Consider the following 20,891-nt stretch of genomic DNA (forward strand, 5'->3'; position numbering starts at 1 on the left):
TCTTCTTTCGCCGCGTCGATTAAGATTAGTGTGAGGTGATTGATAATACTAGGATGTTCTTCGGGAATATAAGTCCGGGTTATCAATTGGATCCTGTTCACCTTGATTTATCAAAATACGGAACAAAACTTGTAGGTATTTTTGTGGGAGAAAAATTTATCTTTCACTGTAGACTTTTCTGTTTGATATGGATTTGTTTATTAAAGTCTTCGACTTTGGGTCGTAGCAACTCTTAGTTGTGGATGAGATCAGCTAAGAGAATCAAGTGCGTAGTATCCTGTTGGGATCAGAGACGTAAGGAGCGCAACTGTACCTTGGATCAGTGTGAGATTGATTTGGGTTCAACTACAGTCCAGACCGAAGTTAGTTTGTAATAGGCTAGTGTCTGTAGCGGCTTAATACAGTGTGTGTTCAATCTGGACTAGGTCCCGGGGTTTTTCTGCATTTTCGGTTTCCTCGTTAACAAAATTCTGGTGTCTGTGTTATTTTTATTCCGCATTATATTTTCTTATATAATTGAAATATCACAGGTTGTGCGTTAGAATCAATCAATTGGAAATTCGACCTTTGGTTGTTGATTGAAATTGATTGATACTTGAACACTGGTCTTTGGTACCGTTCAAGTGATTTCTCTTGTATTCAATTAGACTCGCGGATTTCTATTTGCTTGAGTAAGAATTGAATCGAGAAAGAGAGATATAACTCTTTGATATACTTTATTAAGATTGAGTCTAGTTGATTCTCTTGAAAGTATATTAGAGTTTGTCCATACAGATTGCTAATCGAAATATTGGGTGAGGTTGTTGTACCCCGCTTTTTCAATTGGTTTGTCTATTACTTTAGGGTTTGCATAGATACCGAAAATGTATTTGATTAAAAAGGAAAGTTCACAAATTGTTGACATAATATTCGAATTTATATGCTTTCCATATCTCAAAGGATAAGCATATTTCTTGTAGTTACAATAATAAACTACATGTTATATACTCCCTCCGTCTCTAAAAGATAGGCAGGTTTGTGTGTAATTTAGAGACGGAGGGAGTATTAGATTATTGGTTGTCATCCAAGAGGGATTTAGGTATTAAATTGGATTACAATTGGAAGAGAACAAAACCGAAAATATTAATTTATTGCATATATATAGAATTTTCAGATTTGGTAATTCCTTGTTGTCCAAACAATCCTTGGTCATTACAATATAAATAGCAGAGCTTGTGTTTTTACAAACTCATCCCTTGGACACACTAGACTAAACGTTTGTGTGGGAAGCTCATTAGTAATATTCTTGTAATACCTGTCGGAGATGAGAGTACCATGATTAGGTAAAACATCTTACGTGGCCTTCGGTTAAAGTCTTCTGTGGGATCAAGAAGTGTTAAAGCATTGCTCGGTCTAACTCACAAGTGTTTCTAGTTCAAGCTTGTTGTCAAATTTAGTTGTCAAAGCTATATCTTGATTTCTAGTCTACAATTAGTTAAGACTCGGACTAGGATAGAAATGTAGTTGAGAAACAGTGGATCACGACAGTCATCATTGTGTTCTACCGTTTGAAGGCGAAGATCAACCGAAGCTTTTGGAAAACTTCATCAACAAAAGGTAAGTGAAGACTGAACCACCTATTTCTAAAGTTATATTCACTTTTGTATCATTGAAACGATGTCGCATAACTAATTACACTATTATGCATATACAAGAGTTTTGAGTCAAGTTTATCTTGATATCATACTTGATAAATTTTGGTTAAGGACAATTTATTATTCAGAATCAAAATCATGATTCAAGTTTTATCATTCGAAAATAGCCTGGAATAGTGAAATGTGTCATTGATGTTATGCGGGAATGTTTCGAATCGATTTAGAGAGAAATAGAGAACTCCTATAAATTCGAATACAAGACAGTGTTATCAGTCTTACAAACAGGGAAAACTGTTATAAGTCTGAAGTTGTATTACATGTACTCGAACACGTAGCAGAGTATCTATATATTGACTTGCAGATTTGTGGTACGCATATCCTTATTGAAAAAGCGGGGGTCTAACAACCACACCCCATATTTCGTTTAGGCAATCTGTATGGACAAACTCCAATATAATTCCAAGAGAATCAACTAGACAGTCAGACTCAATCAATGAAAATATCCAAGAGTTATATCTTTGTTTCACAATGTAATCAGCAAATCAAACGGATAGAAATCCGCGAGCCTGATTATCATGTGAAACAACTAGAACGGTACCAAAGGCCAATATTCAAGTGTCAATCAATTTATATCAACAACCATAGGTTGGATTATCTAATTGATTGAACTATGCACAACCTGTGATATTTCAATGATATAGAAAATATAATGTGGAAAATAAATAACACAGACACCAGAAATTTTGTTAACGAGAAAACCGCAAATGCAGAAAAACCCGGGACCTAGTCCAGATTTGAAGACCACACTGTATTAAGCCGCTACAGACACTAGCCTACTACAAGTTAACTTCGGACTGGAATGAAGTTGAGCCCTAACCAATCTCACACTGATTAACATACATTCGTGTTCCTTACGCCTCTGAATCCCAGCAGGACTCTACACACTTGATTCCCTTAGTTGATCTCACCCACAACTAAGAGTTGCTACGACCCAAAGTCGAAGACTTGATAAACAAATCTGTCTCACACAGAAAAGTCTATTGAATAGATAAATCTGTCTCCCACGGAAATACCTACGAGTTTTGTTCCGTCTTTAGATAAATTAAGGTGAACAGGGACCAATTGATACACCGAACTTATATTCCCGAAGAAAAGCCTAGTAATATTAATCACATCATAATAATCTTAATGGTATGGTAACGAAACAAGATATTGTGGAATCACAAACGATGAGACGAAGATGTTTGTGACTACTTCTTATCTTGCCTATCGGAGATTAAATCTCGAGCAAATCTTAGAGAAGACAGTACTCAATACGATAGAATACAGCAAGATCAGAACACACAACTACAGAGAAAATAGTTTGGTCTGGCTTCACAATCCCAATGAAGTCTTTAAGTCGTTAACCTATAATGGTTTTAGGAAAAACCTAGGTTAAAGGAGAATCGACTCTAGTCGCAACTAGTATCAAATAGGAGGTGTGGGGATTAAGTTTCCCAGTTGCTAGAGTTCTCCCTTATATAGTCTTCAAATCAAGGTTTGCAATGTTACCTTGGTAACAAATCATTCAATATTCACCGTTAGATGAAACCTGATTAGACTCAAGCTAATATCTTTCAACCGTTAGATCGAACTTATCTTGTTACACACAAATGAAAAGTGACTTCATTTAGATATGGGTAACCGTACCTAAACATGTACACCTTGTTGGCTCCACAATAGTTAACCGAAGTTAGCCATATGAACACTTTCATATCAACCTTGTTCATCTTAACACGGCTAGTTCAATTGACTCAAATGAAACTATTTATAGAGTTGTTCAATTGTTTATATTCTCATAGAAGTATACAAGTCACAATTGAAGCAAAATCGATTTTGATTCACTCGAAACAATTCATGAACATTATATCCACGGTTTGCAAAAGATTGCATTCCTTATTTTATAAGTGGATTAGTTCATGAATAAACTGATTTTAGAACATAACCCACTCCTGTATGCAGACGGGTACGCATACCTAAGTAGTCGTACTTGGTCTGGGTTCGCCAGTATGCGAACGGGTACGCATACTGTCATACACCATCAAACTCAGTTGAATTCCTGGACTTGAACTTACGCCGATACGCATACGGGTATGCTTACTAAGTTCCCGGACTTCAACTAACCAACCAGTACGCATACGGGTATGCATACTATGGTTCCCGGACTTGGAATAACTTGCAACAGTTAGCATACAAGTATGCATACTGTACTATATCCGATCATGGTTAATTGTTCTAAACTCCCATTTCAATCATTGAAACATTCTTAGAAGATGAAAATAGCTGTCTCACACAAACTATTAGCTTCAAAGCAATTTTCAAGCGATCGATAGATCAATACGAAACATTCTGAGTCTACATCAAATGACTGTCTCACACAAATCATGTAAGATGTTACCAGAAGATTTTCACATGATCATCTTTTGACTTTCATCAAGAATATAAGATGAACTTGGTTAAAGCGAAATATTACCAACACATATTTCGAGAAATATATAAGCGAGTTAAACTCAGTTCGAAATATCAAATGTGTATAATCGAAGTTTATATAGCTATACGATTTTTGTCTCAAATAGGAGATATAGTAGATAGACTTTTGAGTGATAGATGAGTTCAAGTCTCCGCATACCTTTTGTTGATGAAGTTCCATAATCTCCCCTTAGTAGTTTTTCGTCTTCAATCGATGAACGACGTGGAGTCTAAAGCTCAGTTACATATTCTATCCTAATCCGAGACTTAGATATAAGTAGACTAGAAATCAAGACTTATAGTTTTGGAAACTAAACTTGACAAACAAGATTGAGATAGCAACGCTTGCGAGTTCGACAAAGCAGTGCTCTAACACTTATGCACACCATATAAATATTTGTTCGACTCGTGAACCGGATCGGTACCATACTCGTGTGCAAACTATTTAGGAAATATGGTCATGAAACTGGGTTAGTATCCAAACCGGTACACGTACCAAAATAGTTATATGTTCCAAACATGTACACGTACCAAAATACATTTGTGGACTCTGGAACCGATCATAGTCTTAAGGTATCCAAACTGGTATGCATACCTAAATAGTTTTGTTAACTCTGGAACTTGGTTTGGCTTGTTAGCTTACAAATCGGTACACGTACTGTGACTAAACCCACTCACAAATGGCTATGGTATTTGTACTTTGTACACCTACTAACCATGTGGATTATTTTCAAGTGCGATTAAATTATTTCTATGAGATAATTAGCATTTATTTAATTCTCTAAAACACTAGACTTATTTGATCAGATGATATTGACTCAAGGTGAATGTCTTAAGTGTTCATGAAAATGAGTATTAAATTTTTAAGTTCAAATCATCTAGTTTCGGCTAACCACCTTGAACATAGTCTTTATACATGGTTCGGTTACAGTTTCACCTAACCAGGGTGTATATCTTGTTTATGTAAATTAGATTCAAAGATTCATCTAATGGTGGATATTGATTGCTTGGTTCCAAAGCTATCTTAGCTTAAACCTAAAGCAACCTATTGTTTGAATGACTATAAAAGTGGAACTTCAAGCAACTGGGATCTTTGAATCCCGACACTAATTTGGTGTGTCCTAGTTGTAACTAGAGTCGTCCTCTTCCGAACCCTTTTAGGGTTTAGCGACTACAAAGACTTCATAGGGATTCGTGAAGCCAGGTCCAGTTATGCTTCCTTGATAACTCGAGTATCCTGATCTTGATCGATTGTTGAGCTACTCACTCGATCAAGATAAACAGAAATCATCAAAGTTCTCTTCGTCTCAAACTTTGTTGATTCCACAAGTTTTATACTTGTGAGGTAAATAATAATCTAGACTGCCCTTCGAGTTGCATAAGTCTGGATTTTGAGGTTAGATAGACTTTGTCTATTGCTATCGATTTCCTTATCACCTTGATCGAAATATTTTTGATCGTAAAGGAAATCATATATATATAGGATTAATTTGTGGGAGGAATATTAGTTTAAAGTGTTCAATTGAGTTGAAGCAACTCTTAGTTGGTGTGATGTAATCTAAGGGAATCAATAACGCGGATTCCTGCTGGGATTCAAGAGGCGGAAGGAGCGTGCCTGTACCTTAATCGGTGGGATACCTTTTAGGGCTCAACTACATTCCAGTCTGAAGTTAATTGGTAGTAGGCTAGTGTTTGTAGCGGCTTAATACAGTTTGTTGTTCAATATGAACTACGTCCAGGGGTTTTTCTGTATTTGCGGTTTCCTCGTTAACAAAACTTCTGGCGTCTATGCTATTTCTTTTTTCGCATTATATTGCTTATCTTTATAATTGAAATATCACAGGTTGTCCGTTAATCAATCATAGTAGATACATCCGACCTAGTTTGTTGGATACGACTTGATTGATTCTCGGACATTGGTCTTTGGTACCGTGCAAGTAATCTCTTTATGATTAGGTTCACAGTTTTGATTTTGTAGACGTTGTAATCGCAAAAGAGTGAGATATATAACTCTAGATAATATTCCTTGATTGAGTTGAACTCTCAGAGTCGTATTGAGTTTGTCCATACATATTTCCTAAGAAAAAGTTGGTGGTGTATTTTGGTACCCCACGTTTTTCAAGAAGCTTTAGTGGTGGTGGGAAACTAAGAATCATATTATTATTTTAGTTTTCAATTATTGATTTGATGGTCTAACGGTGAAGTTTAACCTTCATAGATCTAGTTTGTTTATTTTTTTTATTCTTATTTTCTAATATAAATTTAGTCAAACTAGTTTAAGGATTGACGATTTCAGATCTGCCTTATTGATTTAAGATCTGAAAATGAAATTATTGATCATCCATTGTTAATAGACTCTGTTATGTGCGTGATCGATCATTACCGGGAATGAAGTTGTTTTTACATGTACTTTGAAGATTGAAGACTAGAATTTTTTTATTTTGGGTATTATGATCTTTTTGATAAACTTCTTGCATGCTTGATTAAATGGGATCTGACAAGCTGTCTATCTCGATAGATTTTAAAGCTTATTGTATAGATCTACAATCTATCTAGGTGTTTCTATTTGAGATTTATTATGATAGTTTGCAAAATAAGTTTGATTGTTTATATAGTATTTATCTTAGTTGATCTGACTGACAAAGGAATTCATATTATTATAATGGAAGAACCTTTGTGCTCAACTTATCTCTGATTAAATTGTTGATCTATGATATTGGTAGAGAAGATACTAAAACATATTAGTCATTTATTGTTTCAGACTATATCCAAAGGAGTTGAGTTGTTGGAGTCTCCACAACATGTGAATCAACTTGAGATAGTGGACTCTATCTTGGAATTCACGTGCGTGGACCAGATTGGTTGTATGCATATGGATGCTGAAGGAACTGGGTAACTCAGAGTTAGTTCACTTGGTCTCAACTATATGAAGTTGTTGTAGTTAATTTTTATAACGGCTTAATACTGAGAGTATCCAATACTGGACTGGATCCCGGGGTTTTTCTGCCTTGAAGTTTTCCTTGATAACAAAATGTTATCGTGTGCCTTTATTTTACTTTCCGCATTATAATTATTGTTACAGTTATAATTAATTTAATAACATTGTACGTTAATCCACTTGGTTTGATCCCATAAATTGGTTCCGATTCGAATTTATGTTACATACCAAGTGTACATCTTTTTTAAGCAATCTCCTTGATAGTTCGTGTATGTATTAGATTACACAATGTGTGTCCTGCATATTTGATATCGGAAAGATTACAGTGTACTTGGTACCCTCATCATTTCAATTGGTACCAGAGTAGGCAAACACGATAAGATCTAACAATCTGTTTTTAGTGCGATCCAACCTATAAGACTGAATCTAAATATGGTTTTGAAGAAATTTATAACTGATCCATTTAACGTACCATCAAGATGTGGTGGCATCAATTTTTCATGGTGGAAGACACGAATGAAGATGTTGAAACTCTATTTCCAGAACTCTTTCGGAAAATTGATAAATGCCATAAATATTACAAATCCATAAAAAGGATCTCTGCCAACCTTTTGTCTTTACAGGCTGAGAAATCTAACTGACTCTTGTCTGAAAGAACATCATCTACAGCGGTGGCATTTGGTATGCTAAATCTTGACCATTACAAGTTTCTCCGTTATGCTATCGTAAGGAACTCTCAAGAATACCACCTCTTTGCATCCAGAAATCTTATTGAAAGATCTCGAAGTTTTTCTCTTCAAGATGTTTGTTATAACTTTTTTACAAGCGTTTATTGGCACATAAACGGAGCTTGCTCTGTGAACACACTTCGAAAAAATAAATTCTCCTGGCGAAATTTCATGCTAATTGGAAATAAAAAAGGAAATATTTATGTCAACGATCATGTTGATAAAGGGTGGATGCATGCTCCTCACTTCTGCTTCCTTGAAGCATTTTTTATTTTGAAGGATTTTCTAAAGAATGATCCTAGACATATTGTGAGATTTTTCTGTATAATTTCCCTTATAACCACTCTTACAATATGTGGCTCTAAAAAATTCTTCGTAAAAAACACCTCGTGTGTCCAAAAGAGTATTATGAGAAGCTAGCATTCTCCTATGGTGATATTAGAGTAATCATATTTTAGATTATGAGTATAGAATCAATCCTTTGTAAAGGCTCAAACCGAAAATAAAAATTAACTTTTCTAGTTTTAAATCGATATCCAATCTTGGAGTTATTTCCTAAAAAACTAGTATTTTCGATTTTAGAACAATTTCCAGATCCCGTTGATTTATGAAAAAGGGCTTTTACTCTTTATAAAATGGAGCTAACAATATTGTTTCTTACAAACAATTTTGTATTAGTGTTCGGAATTTGGATTAGGGTTCTTTGGCTGTTTTTGAAACTTGTTTGATTGCTTGTGCCGATGATGGATAAGAGAAAAACTAGGGGTGGAAAACCTTCTGATCTTGCTCATAAACTTCTCTTTAATCCTTTCGTTGATGATCTTGACATTGAGAAGATCCGTTTTCCCAATATGATCAAAGATAAACATGAATCCACCTTCTTTATAGATAATTCATGTTTTGAAAAGTATCAAGTTCTCAAAGAAATGGGTTTTATTGCTGAAAAGAGACTTGATTCAGAAGTTTCGGCTGCAAGCTATGTGAAGTTTGTTCAGGATCGAGAATGGGGAATACTTTCGATGTTAGCGGATATTACCTGATGTGGTAAGAGTTTTCTATGCTAATATCCATAATATTAATCATGAAAATCTTACTTTTGAAACTCTTGTCGATTGCTATCTTATTCATGTCAATCGTAGTGTGATTTTCGATATCATCAAGTACAATTTGGATGTAATCATCTGATTACTGGTAAAAAAGTTGAAACATCTACTATTTTAACTCCCCTTATTGGAAAAACTGTTGTTTGGGAGCGATATCGATTACCAACGAGTGAGTTACCTTTTGAATTGAGGGTTTTTAGGAAGCTTGCCAATGCCACCTTATTTACAAGTGCGGGAGACGAGTCTCATTGGGACAAGGAATTTGCTGAATTTGTTTACTTTCTCTTGGAAGGTGATAAGAAGATTGATCTGTGTGGGACAATTGTAAGTCAGATGATTAAGATCTCCGAGTTCCTCAATATATTGGGTTCTTATAGAATTCTTGGTTATCCTTGTCTCGTTACTGAACTCTATAAACGAATGAAAGCAGAACTGTTTGGTGATCAAATAAGTACCAAAGTCGTCTTTGAAGGAACAATCAAACAAATGCTTGGAAGACAAAAAAAAAAAGTAACAGATTAACATTTCTTCTTCTCGGTCTTTTGTCGGAGGAAACAATGATCTTTCATTTCTTATTGGTCGTCTTGTAAAACAGTTGAACTGTATTAAAAAACAGTTAGCTTTTGTTGCTCGAAAAGATCCAGAAACTCTTCATGGGCTGGTTGATATTTGATATCAAAGATCAGGCATACTACAAGGCAGTCAAAGTATATTCAACTCAATAAGTAATCTTTTGATTTAGCTTTTATGAATAAACTAATCAATTGTTGATTAACATCAATGTTTGCGTAAAGTTTATTCAGACTATCGGGAAATCCAACAGAGGCGGGCAGCAACGATGAACAGAGCGAAGTGAGTGGGGATAAATGGCGAATTTTTCAAGATGTGACTAGGTACAGTTGTCATGAAGTTTTCTTTTGTTTGATTAGGTGAGGAACTCGAGAATTCGGTGTTTCTTCCTCTGAGGCGAAGTTTCTTCAAGTAAGAAACCTCAATTATTTTCTTCCTTCTCTCAAATATTAATCGAGGAAGAATCTCTATTTTAAAATCAGATATTACGATTGTCTTCGTCGAAATAAAAATACAAATGGTTTTTAAATATACTTAATACAAAGAAGTACAAAAAGGTAGGAGGGTATTTCTAGAATATAGAAATTATTTGATTTACTCTTTTTAAGAAATTTGGTGTCTTTGTATTAGTTTTGAGGCAAGATTGAAACTTCAAAAGGTAGAATATCACATTTGTTATTTTTTCTTTCTAAAACACTACATTTGATCTGTGTGGGATAATTGTAAGTCAAGGTACCAACATAATCACAAATCACAAGGTTTGTTCCACATATACAAATCATAGGAATCTACCTTTTCTACCAATTTTACCATTCGGGAATTTAATAATATTGCATCGGGAACAGGTTAAATGACGTTACTTGTTTTGTCTGATCTTAAAAGATCAAACAAAAACAAACTACACATAACCACAAATTGTAGAAGTGTATGGATCATTAAAAGATCTCAGGGTTTTCAATCCAAAAATAACTAAACTAAAGTAACACAGGTATCCTGGTTCGGTCGGAATCGGTGTGAAGAAGTAAGAATCAATCTGAATCTGCATCTGTATCAGAGTCTCGCTGGCTGTTATCGGTGTTTTGGTGTCTGTTGTTGTTGTATGTGTCTTGCTGTCTACTGCTACTGCTTCCATTGTTCTTGAGGTTGAAGTTGTTGCTAGAGATTTTGATTTTGTAATCGAAATCCAATTTTTGAGTTTCATCACCATGATTGAAACCAATAAGAATTAGAAAATACCCCCAAAAAGTAAATCAAACAACAAAGGAGATGAACTCTAGTACAAACCAGTTGAAACAAGTAAACTAAAACAAAAATCAAAAGTAGAGAGTGATAGATCAAACCCTAAGAACAAAGATCTAAAAGAAACAGGAAAGTTGAGGTTAATCCAAAAAATAAGATTCAGAAACAAAACTGAAGGGAAAATTTAAAGACAAAGCAAATATTAGCAAGGATGCAAAGCTTCTAAGCGGGTTGAAGCGAAGAGAAATTCAGGCGGCTGGAGTGTTCGTCGTCAAGAGTTTTTAGGTGGGAGGAAGTGTTTTTGTGAAAGATTTTTTAGGTGAGAGAGTTTCGAGCCCAATAAATCAAATCATTAGTGATTTAGTGTAGAAAAATAGCATTGAACTAACAATTCAGTTTAGAAATTACTACGCTGAAATTCTTACAATAAATGACGCGTTGACATTTGAAGCCTTTTTGTAGTATGGGTAAAAAGAATGAGAGTAATTTGAAAAAATCAATTGTGAAGGCCTCAATTTAACCGCATTTGATCAATCAGCTTTGGTTTGCATATAATAATCTCCAACTGTAGCAAAGACATGCTCTCCCAGGACCACTTCAACTCCAGGTTGATCCTGGATGCAGTCTACCTTGATCTACAAAATTATCAAATAGTAAGAACAGCATAAACACTAAGGATTTCACAGAAGGGAAGAAAAAATTAGACAACAAAGGTCACAAGGAATAGAGAACCTTGCCATTTCCGAGCTGAAACTCGGATTTAAGATTTCCGTGGTCCCGAGACAATATGCAAGTATGCAAGCTTTCAGCATGCTTCGCATTTCCTGATCGTTTCAAGGGGGAACTTTTTCAATCAGCATAAAATAAAGACAAACATCCAAGAAGGGAGTATAAATAAATTTTTACCAGAGCATAAAGTAGCAATGGCATCTGATTTGAACACCAGGGTTTGCTTCGCCAAGCGAATAACAAATGACAACTCAGAAATATCATGAAAACTTTCTTCACTAATTTTGACCTGCAGAAGAAACAATACACCCCAAAGATATTCATGAATTAAATACTGCCCCAAAATGCCCGCCTAAACTTAAGACAGAATACAAATTTCCCATTGGAACTTTGCAAACTTACAGTATGGGGCGGGGCAATATCCCAAGGAAGCAAAGGAGAACCTAGTGCACCCTTGATATAGGATTCCTGCAATGCAAAAAATAAGATCACTAGTGATATAAATAACAGATAGACAATTGTGAGGAACCCTTAACTGCCATCACATGCTTACCTGTGAGTTAACAACATTCTGGATAGATTTATCATCATTCAATGATTCATAGTACACCTCCACCATATCTGTCGGTTCCAGACCTGCTTTCTTTCGTAACTTTTGGATTCTGTTTACAATCTGCAGTGAAGTTCAGAAACAATATATTCAAAAATAATTATTGATAAAGTATAAGTTATGGATAAATAACCTCTTATTGAGGTAACAGAAATTTAGTGAATATAGCTAAAAGTAAGATGATTAATTCCTAATGGAGAATTCAGTGGTTACCTCACGTGCAACTCCTGCCTCAAACAATGACTTGTCTGGGCACAAATCCAAGATCACCAAGACATCACCTAGAAATGAGGGACAAGCAAACCATTACAACTCGTGATATTGATTTCTGTAAGATAAGGGCACATGTATCTTTCAAAAAATATATATACCGTCTCCAGCGGCATCCATTTCCTTCTCGCCCATGTTCTCTGGACGCTTGAAGACCCGGATAACCTGAAACACAACAAAGTATTCAAATATCTCAGTGTCTTGGGAACAAAATAAGCCCTTAAGAAGTCCGGCAAAGCTGAAATGTTCCCCAATCACAAGAGAGTAAAAACCAAAAGTATGTGCAGGACGACATGATCTGATACCTTAATATCAGTGAGCTTTAGGCAGTGCCCATCAATAGTAACCTCACCAACACTCTCAAAGCTTAAGATGTCTGCCTGAGTCATTGCCTGAACCTTGTCTTTAACGATTCTCATGGATTTTCCTAGTCGTTTACCTAAAACACTAAATTACACATCCGGATGTTTGAATTAGTGTCTGTGGAACTTATGAAACACTGAAACCAACTAAAATTGAAATAATACCATTCATAAGTACCTGAAGTCGGGTTCTGCACGCAAAGAAGCATATTTTAGAGGATCATTGCATGGAACAACAGATCGTACATTTAGCTCCTCAAGCACATACTGTGAGGCAAATAGCGATTACACGAGTTGCACAAACAAAAATACTCAAATTGTAGAATGGAAAACCATCCAAAAGAGCACCCCAAAAGAGAGTTATGGATACAGCAAAAGACATCAAATACTTATAAGAAAGACATGGAACCAATGAGTTAAAATGGATGTTGAAAAAACCTAACAAACTGCAGCCTAAGTTTTACGTATTTGTATACTGGCTCAAAAAGAAGCACAAAATTTTTGAACATTTGCATATACAATACTGACTATGATTTTTATAAGTTACCTCTCTTAGCTTTCCAGCAATATCTTCAAGAAAGTCCGGATCAGGATGAACAACCACCATCTCTCTGCAGATCCCAAATAAAGATTTAGAGAAAAAGAAGACAAAAGAAAGGAACAAATAAGAAATATAAAAGGTGTGCAAACAAATGATCTAACAAGACAATGAGCTTCAGTTTGACCTAAGAGGAGCTTTCAATGGTTTGTTGTGGCGCTCTCGTATGTTACGACCCAGATCAATGACTGTCATCATCCTTGCAACACTGCGCTCAATGCGTTCCTCTCTCTGAAGTACAATAACAATACCAGCTGTCAGAGCAGTTCGTGAGAGAAAAAAAAAGTGCAAATGTGTTTTGGCAATAAAATCATTGATAGCTTAAGTAATTAACATTTCCATGTAGGAAAATACCTTTCCGACTGCCTGAGGAAAGCTACAATAATGAATGCTCTCCTCGGATCCTTCAGAAACCTTGCGCATGTTCTGATACAAAACTTCCGTGAAGAATGGGGTGAAAGGGGACATCACCTTACATGTAGTTAGCAGCACCTGACATCATTTAAAGCTTAAGATATAAGAAAGACGTGCTTTAATTGGTACATAATCGGAAAACTAAGTGACAAAAGATATATCCTTCATACATGGTATAGTGTTGACAGAGCTGTCCTGCAGTCTTCTTCTCCAGTACGACCTTTTAGCCTCTTACGATTGAACCGTACATAGATATTTGTGAGATTGTCGATGAACTTCAAGAGATAAGGTACCACCTATCAACAAAACCACAAGACACATTAATCACCTACTTTTAGACCTCATGCATACATACATGTGATTGTGGAAGAAATTTTTCATAAGGGCACTACTACCAAGCCCTATCCCTAAAACTGAGTCCATGCCCAAGAAGTTGCAGCATGTCAGGATCCTGAAGTAAGACCCTTTAGGATCCCACTGAATTCAAAAGCTCCTACACTTTCAAGTTTCAAGTTTCAAATTCCAAAGACATCGCATACTTCTAATAGTGTCAAACTTCAAACATCTACGAGACATTCACATTATAAGAATTTTTAAAGGATACCGTGTATAGCCTATATGCATCCATCTCTTGTCGAACAAAATGAACCAGACTTTCAGTTGCTGAGTTAATCCACTGATCCAACACGTTCGATGACTTTTGGATCGTGAGTTGATCAATAGGAACGAATGGTGCAAGGCCCTCAAGCTCAATTCTTTTGGCATTCTGAACAAGGAACCTATATGCATTATACCAAGGAAGAAATACATCTTTTACCTGCGAAGGTCAATGTCGAAAGATTCAAGATTAGTGGAATCAGTAAAAGGAGAACGACCACACCAATTTACAACAAACTACAAGAAGCAAATTCCGGAAAACAAGATAATGTTCACAAATAGTCTTATACTCACAACACTATAGACTCCCTCCCCTTTGAACCGTAACGGTTCGGCGCGCACAACTGGAGAATTAATCAAGTATAACCGCAGCGCGTCCTGAGAAATGGAAAAAATATCAAAAACCTCTTCCGCAAAAGAAAAGAAGAATAAACAATCTACAATGCAAGCTTCACGTGCCAACGAACAAAGAAGTCGAAGGGTTTTGTGGCATACAATCACAGAAGCTAATCAAAAAGCAAAAGCATTAACTTACTGCTCCGTAATCATCTATGATATCTGTAGGTGGAGGATAATTTTTAAGCCTTTTACTCATTTTCTTCCCATCCGCAGCCAAGACAAGACCATTGCAAATGAGATTCCTAAACGCTGGTTTTTCAAATAATGCTGTAGACAAAACCATAAGAGTATAGAACCTGCAAATAGGTGGAAAGACAAGAATATCAACACGTATCCAAATAATAGATAAATTAACATTAAAGAAAGTATAATTCCTTAACACTTTGGAGTACAATCAGATTAACAACGACTAAAAGCAACGCAGTATGCCGCAAGATTTCTTTTTTATTCATCTAAAGTAGAACGCTATGAAATGGGAACGAGGAAGAAGAAAAAAGTTGACTCTTAAGAGAAGACATTTGGACATGAGAAACCAACCATCCACGGGTTTGATCTAGCCCTTCAGCAACAAAATGTCCAGGGAAGTTATTCTCAAAGAAATCTACATTCTCAAATGGGTAATGAATGTACGCATAAGGCATGGACCCACTCTCAAACCAGCAATCAAATACCTGCAAAGACAGCCAGGTATCAATAAATTATAAACCATCGGGATAATTAAGTACTACAATATCACGAAATCAAGCGAAAACTTTTCACTGCCAGGTTTCAGTAAAACATACATCCTCAACTCGTCGAAGCACTCCAAACTCAGGACCACGACTGGATGGAATTGTTATATGATCAATCTTATGACGATGCAGATCAGTCACCTGAAAAACATAAAAGGAAGTCCATAAGAACAGCATAGTTGGCATTTCTTGAATCCTAAACGAGGAACTAATGAGGAAAAAAAAAACTCAACTCCCTAGGAACAGTAAACAAAGATGTTAGTTACAAGTAAAAAAGGCATTCATTTTACAATATAGACATGTGAATAAATAAAAGCGATGTCTTTTATATTGCATTTCTAGTTAGGCTTAACACTATAAATTCGTTCTTTGGTCAAAAAGAGATTTCTAGTTAGGCTTAACAGTTAACACTATAAATTCGTTCTTTGATCACAAACATATTTTCTAGCAATTTGGACGTTGTAATTGAACTGGAGTTATATATATGCACTGTGACTATATTCAACAATTTGTAGATCATGCTAGAGCATCAGGTTATCCTCTATCTCCAACCAATACAAGAAACACTAAGAAGGAGGTGTAAAGCAGGATTACTGAATTGGAAAGGACAAAGACAAACCTTAACACCAGAGAGTTTTTCTAGCTTCTCAATGGAGTTCATGACTACTCTTTCCTCGCCATCGTCACTAATCCAGATAGGAAGAGGAGTACCCCAGAATCTACTTCGGCTTACAGCCCAGTCTCTAGCATTTTCCAGCCAATTGTGGAAACGTTTTTCCTGCAATATGACATGGATAAGGTAAATAACAAAACAATACGCAAACACAAATAGAGATGCTTATGAACATATAAAGGTTTTGACTTCTAATAGAATTGTCTCACCAACGGAATAGAGACCTACCGACAATTTCACATGGAAATATTTGATCTAGCAACCGACTTTCAATCAAGGTCACTATCATAGGCTCCAAAAGGTTGGGTTTATTTCATTCTTGTATATGTTGCAGTTACATATACATTAACAATATGAATGTAGAATGCACCAACCATATTTGGTCATGTCTTCAAGCTGAAAACCATCTCTTGCTTATGTAAAGCATCTGATAGTCTTTGATCTGATTTACTGAATTCCAATGGCAAATTCAAATACTTGACATGTAATCACAAAAAAGAGAGGGGCTTTGAATTGGAAGAATATTCCAATAATGATGAAAGAATGATCCATTCTCAAAACAAACAAATGGCATGTTTAGGTCAACTCTGTGATAATGGGAAAAAGCAATAAGCTACTCTAGAAAGATAAAGACCTTGACAAAATCAGGAACCCAGTAGGTCTGTTTGTTATTTTCAAGCAATTGGTCCTTCAGCTTCTCCACTGCAACAAACCTACAATAAGAACAGTTTGACTTTAGCTTAGTATGTATACACGAAATTCTATATGCATTAATATCATAAATCGAGAACTACAGCATACTGAACTAAAGCAATACAATTGCGGATTCAACAAAAAGACCAGAATGCAAACAAACGAAAACAAAAAAAGTAAAATAATTAAGGATGGGCCATTCCTTGCAACACTTTTAATATAAGAGAGATACTATTAAAACTGAATTCCAGACTTTATCATCGCAAAATGAAGATAAAAGACAATTTAACGAACACGAATTTACCAGCTTGGAACTGCTCTATAAATAAGAGGAGTATCAGATCTCCAACAGAAAGGATAAGAATGGGTAAATGTCTGAGATTTGACAAGCCTTCCCTTTGCCTGTACAGAAATTGAGAAGTATTAAAATAGGTAAACATATGGAGGTGTGACCAATCCAAAGTTCCAACTCAAACAATACTGCTCGAATTGCCAACGTAAACTATAAGGTGCAAGTTCAGATTCTTGTCCATTGAGTCTGTTCATTATCTACAGATTCCCCAGATTTACATAAATGGCTTTTCATACATAAGTATTACTTTCTTTTATATCAGAAAAGTTAAAATTCAGCATATTCAGGAAAAAGATATCGCTGGCATTGACTGTTAAATCAAAAGTTCATAGAGTTGATTTTTCTCATGCTTGCCTTCACAGCAATGACAATGTCTTTATCTGCATCCTTGACGTATCGCCCACAAAAATCAGACACCCTGTCTGTAAAGCACCCATCATCATCAACTGCTACAACTAAGTTTTCTCCCTACATGAGTCGAACCAAAGACAATGAGTAAACATAATCTACCAAGAGCAGAAAAGCAATGCATATGGTTTATCCCTTTGGCTTAGTAGGACTATACAGAAAGTATAGGCTCATACGCGATTCGGATTTGCCAGATCAAATACAGATATGGAGTAAAATAATGAATGATTAAGTAGAACATAAGAGAAGTTAAACCTTTTGGATTATCTGATTTGCAATACAGACACGATAATCCTCCTCTCCAAATGCAGGAGCACAGTGGACAACACCAGTACCACTGTCATCAGTGACATAGTTGTCTGCTACTACTCTGAATGCTGAACCAGAGAAGTCGGCGAAATAATCAAACAAAGGAATGTACCTGCATTGAACAAATCCTTCATAATGTTAGCGATCAAGGGTTTATAACAAGGGGAAAAGGAAGAAAGATGGTTAGGAGGTAAAGAGCTCACTTCAACCCCACTAGCGAAGCACCAGTCATTGTCTCCAACAACTCATATGGTCCAGAGTCGGCTTCCTTCTCGACTTTCCCATTGGATGAGCTCTTGTTCTTAGACTTAGCATTCTTTGGATCTTGACTAGGTGCATTAGGCCCATCTGCTTTAGATTTCTTCATGTCGCTAGGTAGCTGGGATAACCGACATTTAGCAACAACATAGACTAACCCAGACGTTTTGTTGCGTACCTGTTTGTTATTGCAGACCCAGTGAGATAATCCACAAACGATAAAACCACAGAAATAAATGCCATACACTAAATCTCTTGTTATGCACTTAAACAAAATATAACATTTCTCTCTCTATGTAAAGTATTTATTGTGAACAAGTGTGTATGCTTAAGATGCTCCTACTTCTTTTCGAATTTAAAAGACATTTTCTATGTTGCTTTATGGAGATCTTCTCTTCTCAACAGTTAGTGTTAGACAAATCAGTTCAGACATTATCAAAAACTCTAATAGATACGTAGATGTAAGATAAATGTGAATGGTACAAGAAGAAACTAAATACGCAGCTGAATCTTCATCTAAGCACTAAAAATGGAACTATTATCCATTACAATTAAAACTGCATTACACTGACCTTTACATAGTCGAACTTTGCATTGACACATAAGCAAAGATTACTAGGAAGAGTCCATGGCGTTGTTGTCCATGCTACAAGAGCAGCATTATGAGGATCACCAATTATGGGAAAAGACACCATGATCTCAGGATCGGGAACATCCTGCATTACATAAGAAAGTGAGAAACCCACCGCTGTATGGCACTTGTAATTGGAATTAGCATGTTTCTTTTATTAAAATAGAATAAAATAAAATCTATATAGGACAATAAACTACTCATTGCAGCTACACGACATTATGATTAGTACCTTGTAATTGGAATTAGCTTCAAAGTTTGAAAGTGGAGTTTTGCAGCCAGTACTGTATGGCATCACCTACAGGTTAACAAGTGATAATTAGCACCAGTTCCAATGAATTAACTTTCTATAATAATACATAACGAAAACAAAGCTATTAATACAACAGGTAGAAGTCTGATACCTTGAAGCCTCTGTAAACCAAACCCTTTTCATACAACTGAGAAAAAACCCACCAAACGCTCTCCATGAAATTGATATCCATCGTTTTATAATCATTTTTGAAATCAATCCATCTACCCATTCTTGTAACAGTATTTTCCCACTCACTAACATATCTAGTAACAATACTTCTACATTCTTCATTATAATTACCGATACCCACATTCAAAACATCTTGTCTTGTTTTGATACCCAGTTTCTGATCAATTTCGTATTCAACTGGTAAACCATGACAATCCCAACCAAATCTTCTAGTTACATGATGACCAATCATAGTTTGATAACGAGTAACAATATCTTTGATTGTACCAGCAAGTAAATGACCATAATGAGGTAACCCAGTTGCAAATGGTGGACCATCGTAGAAGACGAATTCTGGTAGATTTTCTGTTCGTTTCAATTGATTTTCAAATGCTTGGATATCTGACCAATACCTTAGAATCTTTTCTTCTTGTTTTGGGAATGAGAAATCTTTTCCTTCGTTCACCTCCTCCATGGTCGATTGAATCTGGAGGACAGAATTTCGATTGAGATTTTTAGGGTTAAGGTTTCTTCTACTTCTAGGGTTTCACTCTTCTGTATCAGTTTTTCAAGTGCAGACAAGTTGAGTTCTATTTCACTTCACTTTCGCAAGGGGGGTTATTTAGTATTCAAGGTAGGGCTGAAATATAAAAATAATAAGCAGGGGCTGCAACTTATCTAACCACATTTATTTATTTTTTTATTAAAGAGTATTACATTAACAAGTTGGAAGCCTAACAAGATAAGCTCTTGAACAGGTTGCCGTGCTAGTTTACCAGCGAGCCTCATGGTAGTCTAGCCAAGGAAGGCGAAGCGGATGGGGGCTGAAATTGTGTCACAAGGGGGGCAAGCTAACTCTACCTTCCATGTTAATTCCTACAATATTACGCCATTGAGGCTCGAACCTGGGACCCCTGATGCGCGTGAAACTTTGGAAACAGAGATGACCAGCTGAGCTAGGTGCCTTTTTTTTTTGGAAAGAGTAGTTACTTTTATTAGTAAGAAATTTCTCTGGAATACGAACGCCCTATCAAATCATTCATTACAATTACATCAAGGAAAGTTGGACATGAGTTATCCTCGAAAAAGGTGTTTACATTTCCTCCTATTTGTAGTTGTTTCTCTATTGCAATATTTTTCAGTCGAGTTGCAGCTTGATTCGTTCTGTGTAAGTGTGTGAACGTTGATTCTTCAATTTGTTGTAGATGGTGGTGTATCTCTTTTATCATGTTATGAATGATCCACGGTGCTTGGGTGTTGTCATTCTTTATTAACTGCTGCAAAGCTGCAGAGTCTGTTTCAAAATAGATTTGCCTTCATCCTTGTGCAATAGTTATGTTGGTGGCAAGCAAAAAAGCGCATGTTTTCAGGTGTCGTAGTTACTCTGATTGGTGAGGTCATTTCCATCACCATCGTACCCCTGCTGATCCCAACAAATCTATCATGCACGCATTATTTCTGGTAGATCTTCCGGTTTGCCTCTGCTCCGAGATTTGACTTTAGCAGACTAGAATTCAAGATATAGTTTTGTGAATCTAACATTGACAACTAGCTTGAGATAGCAAAACTTGTGAGTTCGACAGAGCAGTGCTCTAACATTTATACTTCCAAGTG

The 20,891-nt window shown here is 35.9% G+C and overlaps 1 protein-coding gene across 1 annotated transcript; it reads right to left on the reverse strand.

The window, feature by feature from the left end:
• Nucleotides 1-11,048: 11,048 nt before the first annotated feature.
• Nucleotides 11,049-19,883, reverse strand: LOC113297425 (isoleucine--tRNA ligase, cytoplasmic-like). Its single transcript, XM_026545882.1, has 27 exons — nt 19,219-19,883; nt 19,047-19,112; nt 18,756-18,899; nt 18,129-18,361; nt 17,872-18,037; nt 17,563-17,676; nt 17,161-17,258; nt 16,798-16,876; nt 16,110-16,268; nt 15,542-15,631; nt 15,297-15,430; nt 14,896-15,055; nt 14,655-14,738; nt 14,308-14,520; nt 13,874-13,999; nt 13,644-13,781; nt 13,417-13,520; nt 13,239-13,302; nt 12,870-12,958; nt 12,635-12,776; nt 12,431-12,494; nt 12,273-12,340; nt 12,003-12,122; nt 11,852-11,917; nt 11,627-11,738; nt 11,453-11,544; nt 11,049-11,355 (listed from the first exon to the last, which is right to left on the reverse strand). Exons 1-27 carry the CDS (start codon nt 19,750-19,752, stop codon nt 11,251-11,253), a joined length of 3,564 nt encoding a protein of 1,187 aa, XP_026401667.1. The 5' UTR covers nt 19,753-19,883; the 3' UTR covers nt 11,049-11,250.
• Between the last annotated feature and the right edge of the window lie 1,008 nt (nt 19,884-20,891).

Source organism: Papaver somniferum, chromosome 7 (genome assembly GCF_003573695.1).
Source record: "Papaver somniferum cultivar HN1 chromosome 7, ASM357369v1, whole genome shotgun sequence".
Lineage (NCBI taxonomy): Eukaryota > Viridiplantae > Streptophyta > Magnoliopsida > Ranunculales > Papaveraceae > Papaver > Papaver somniferum.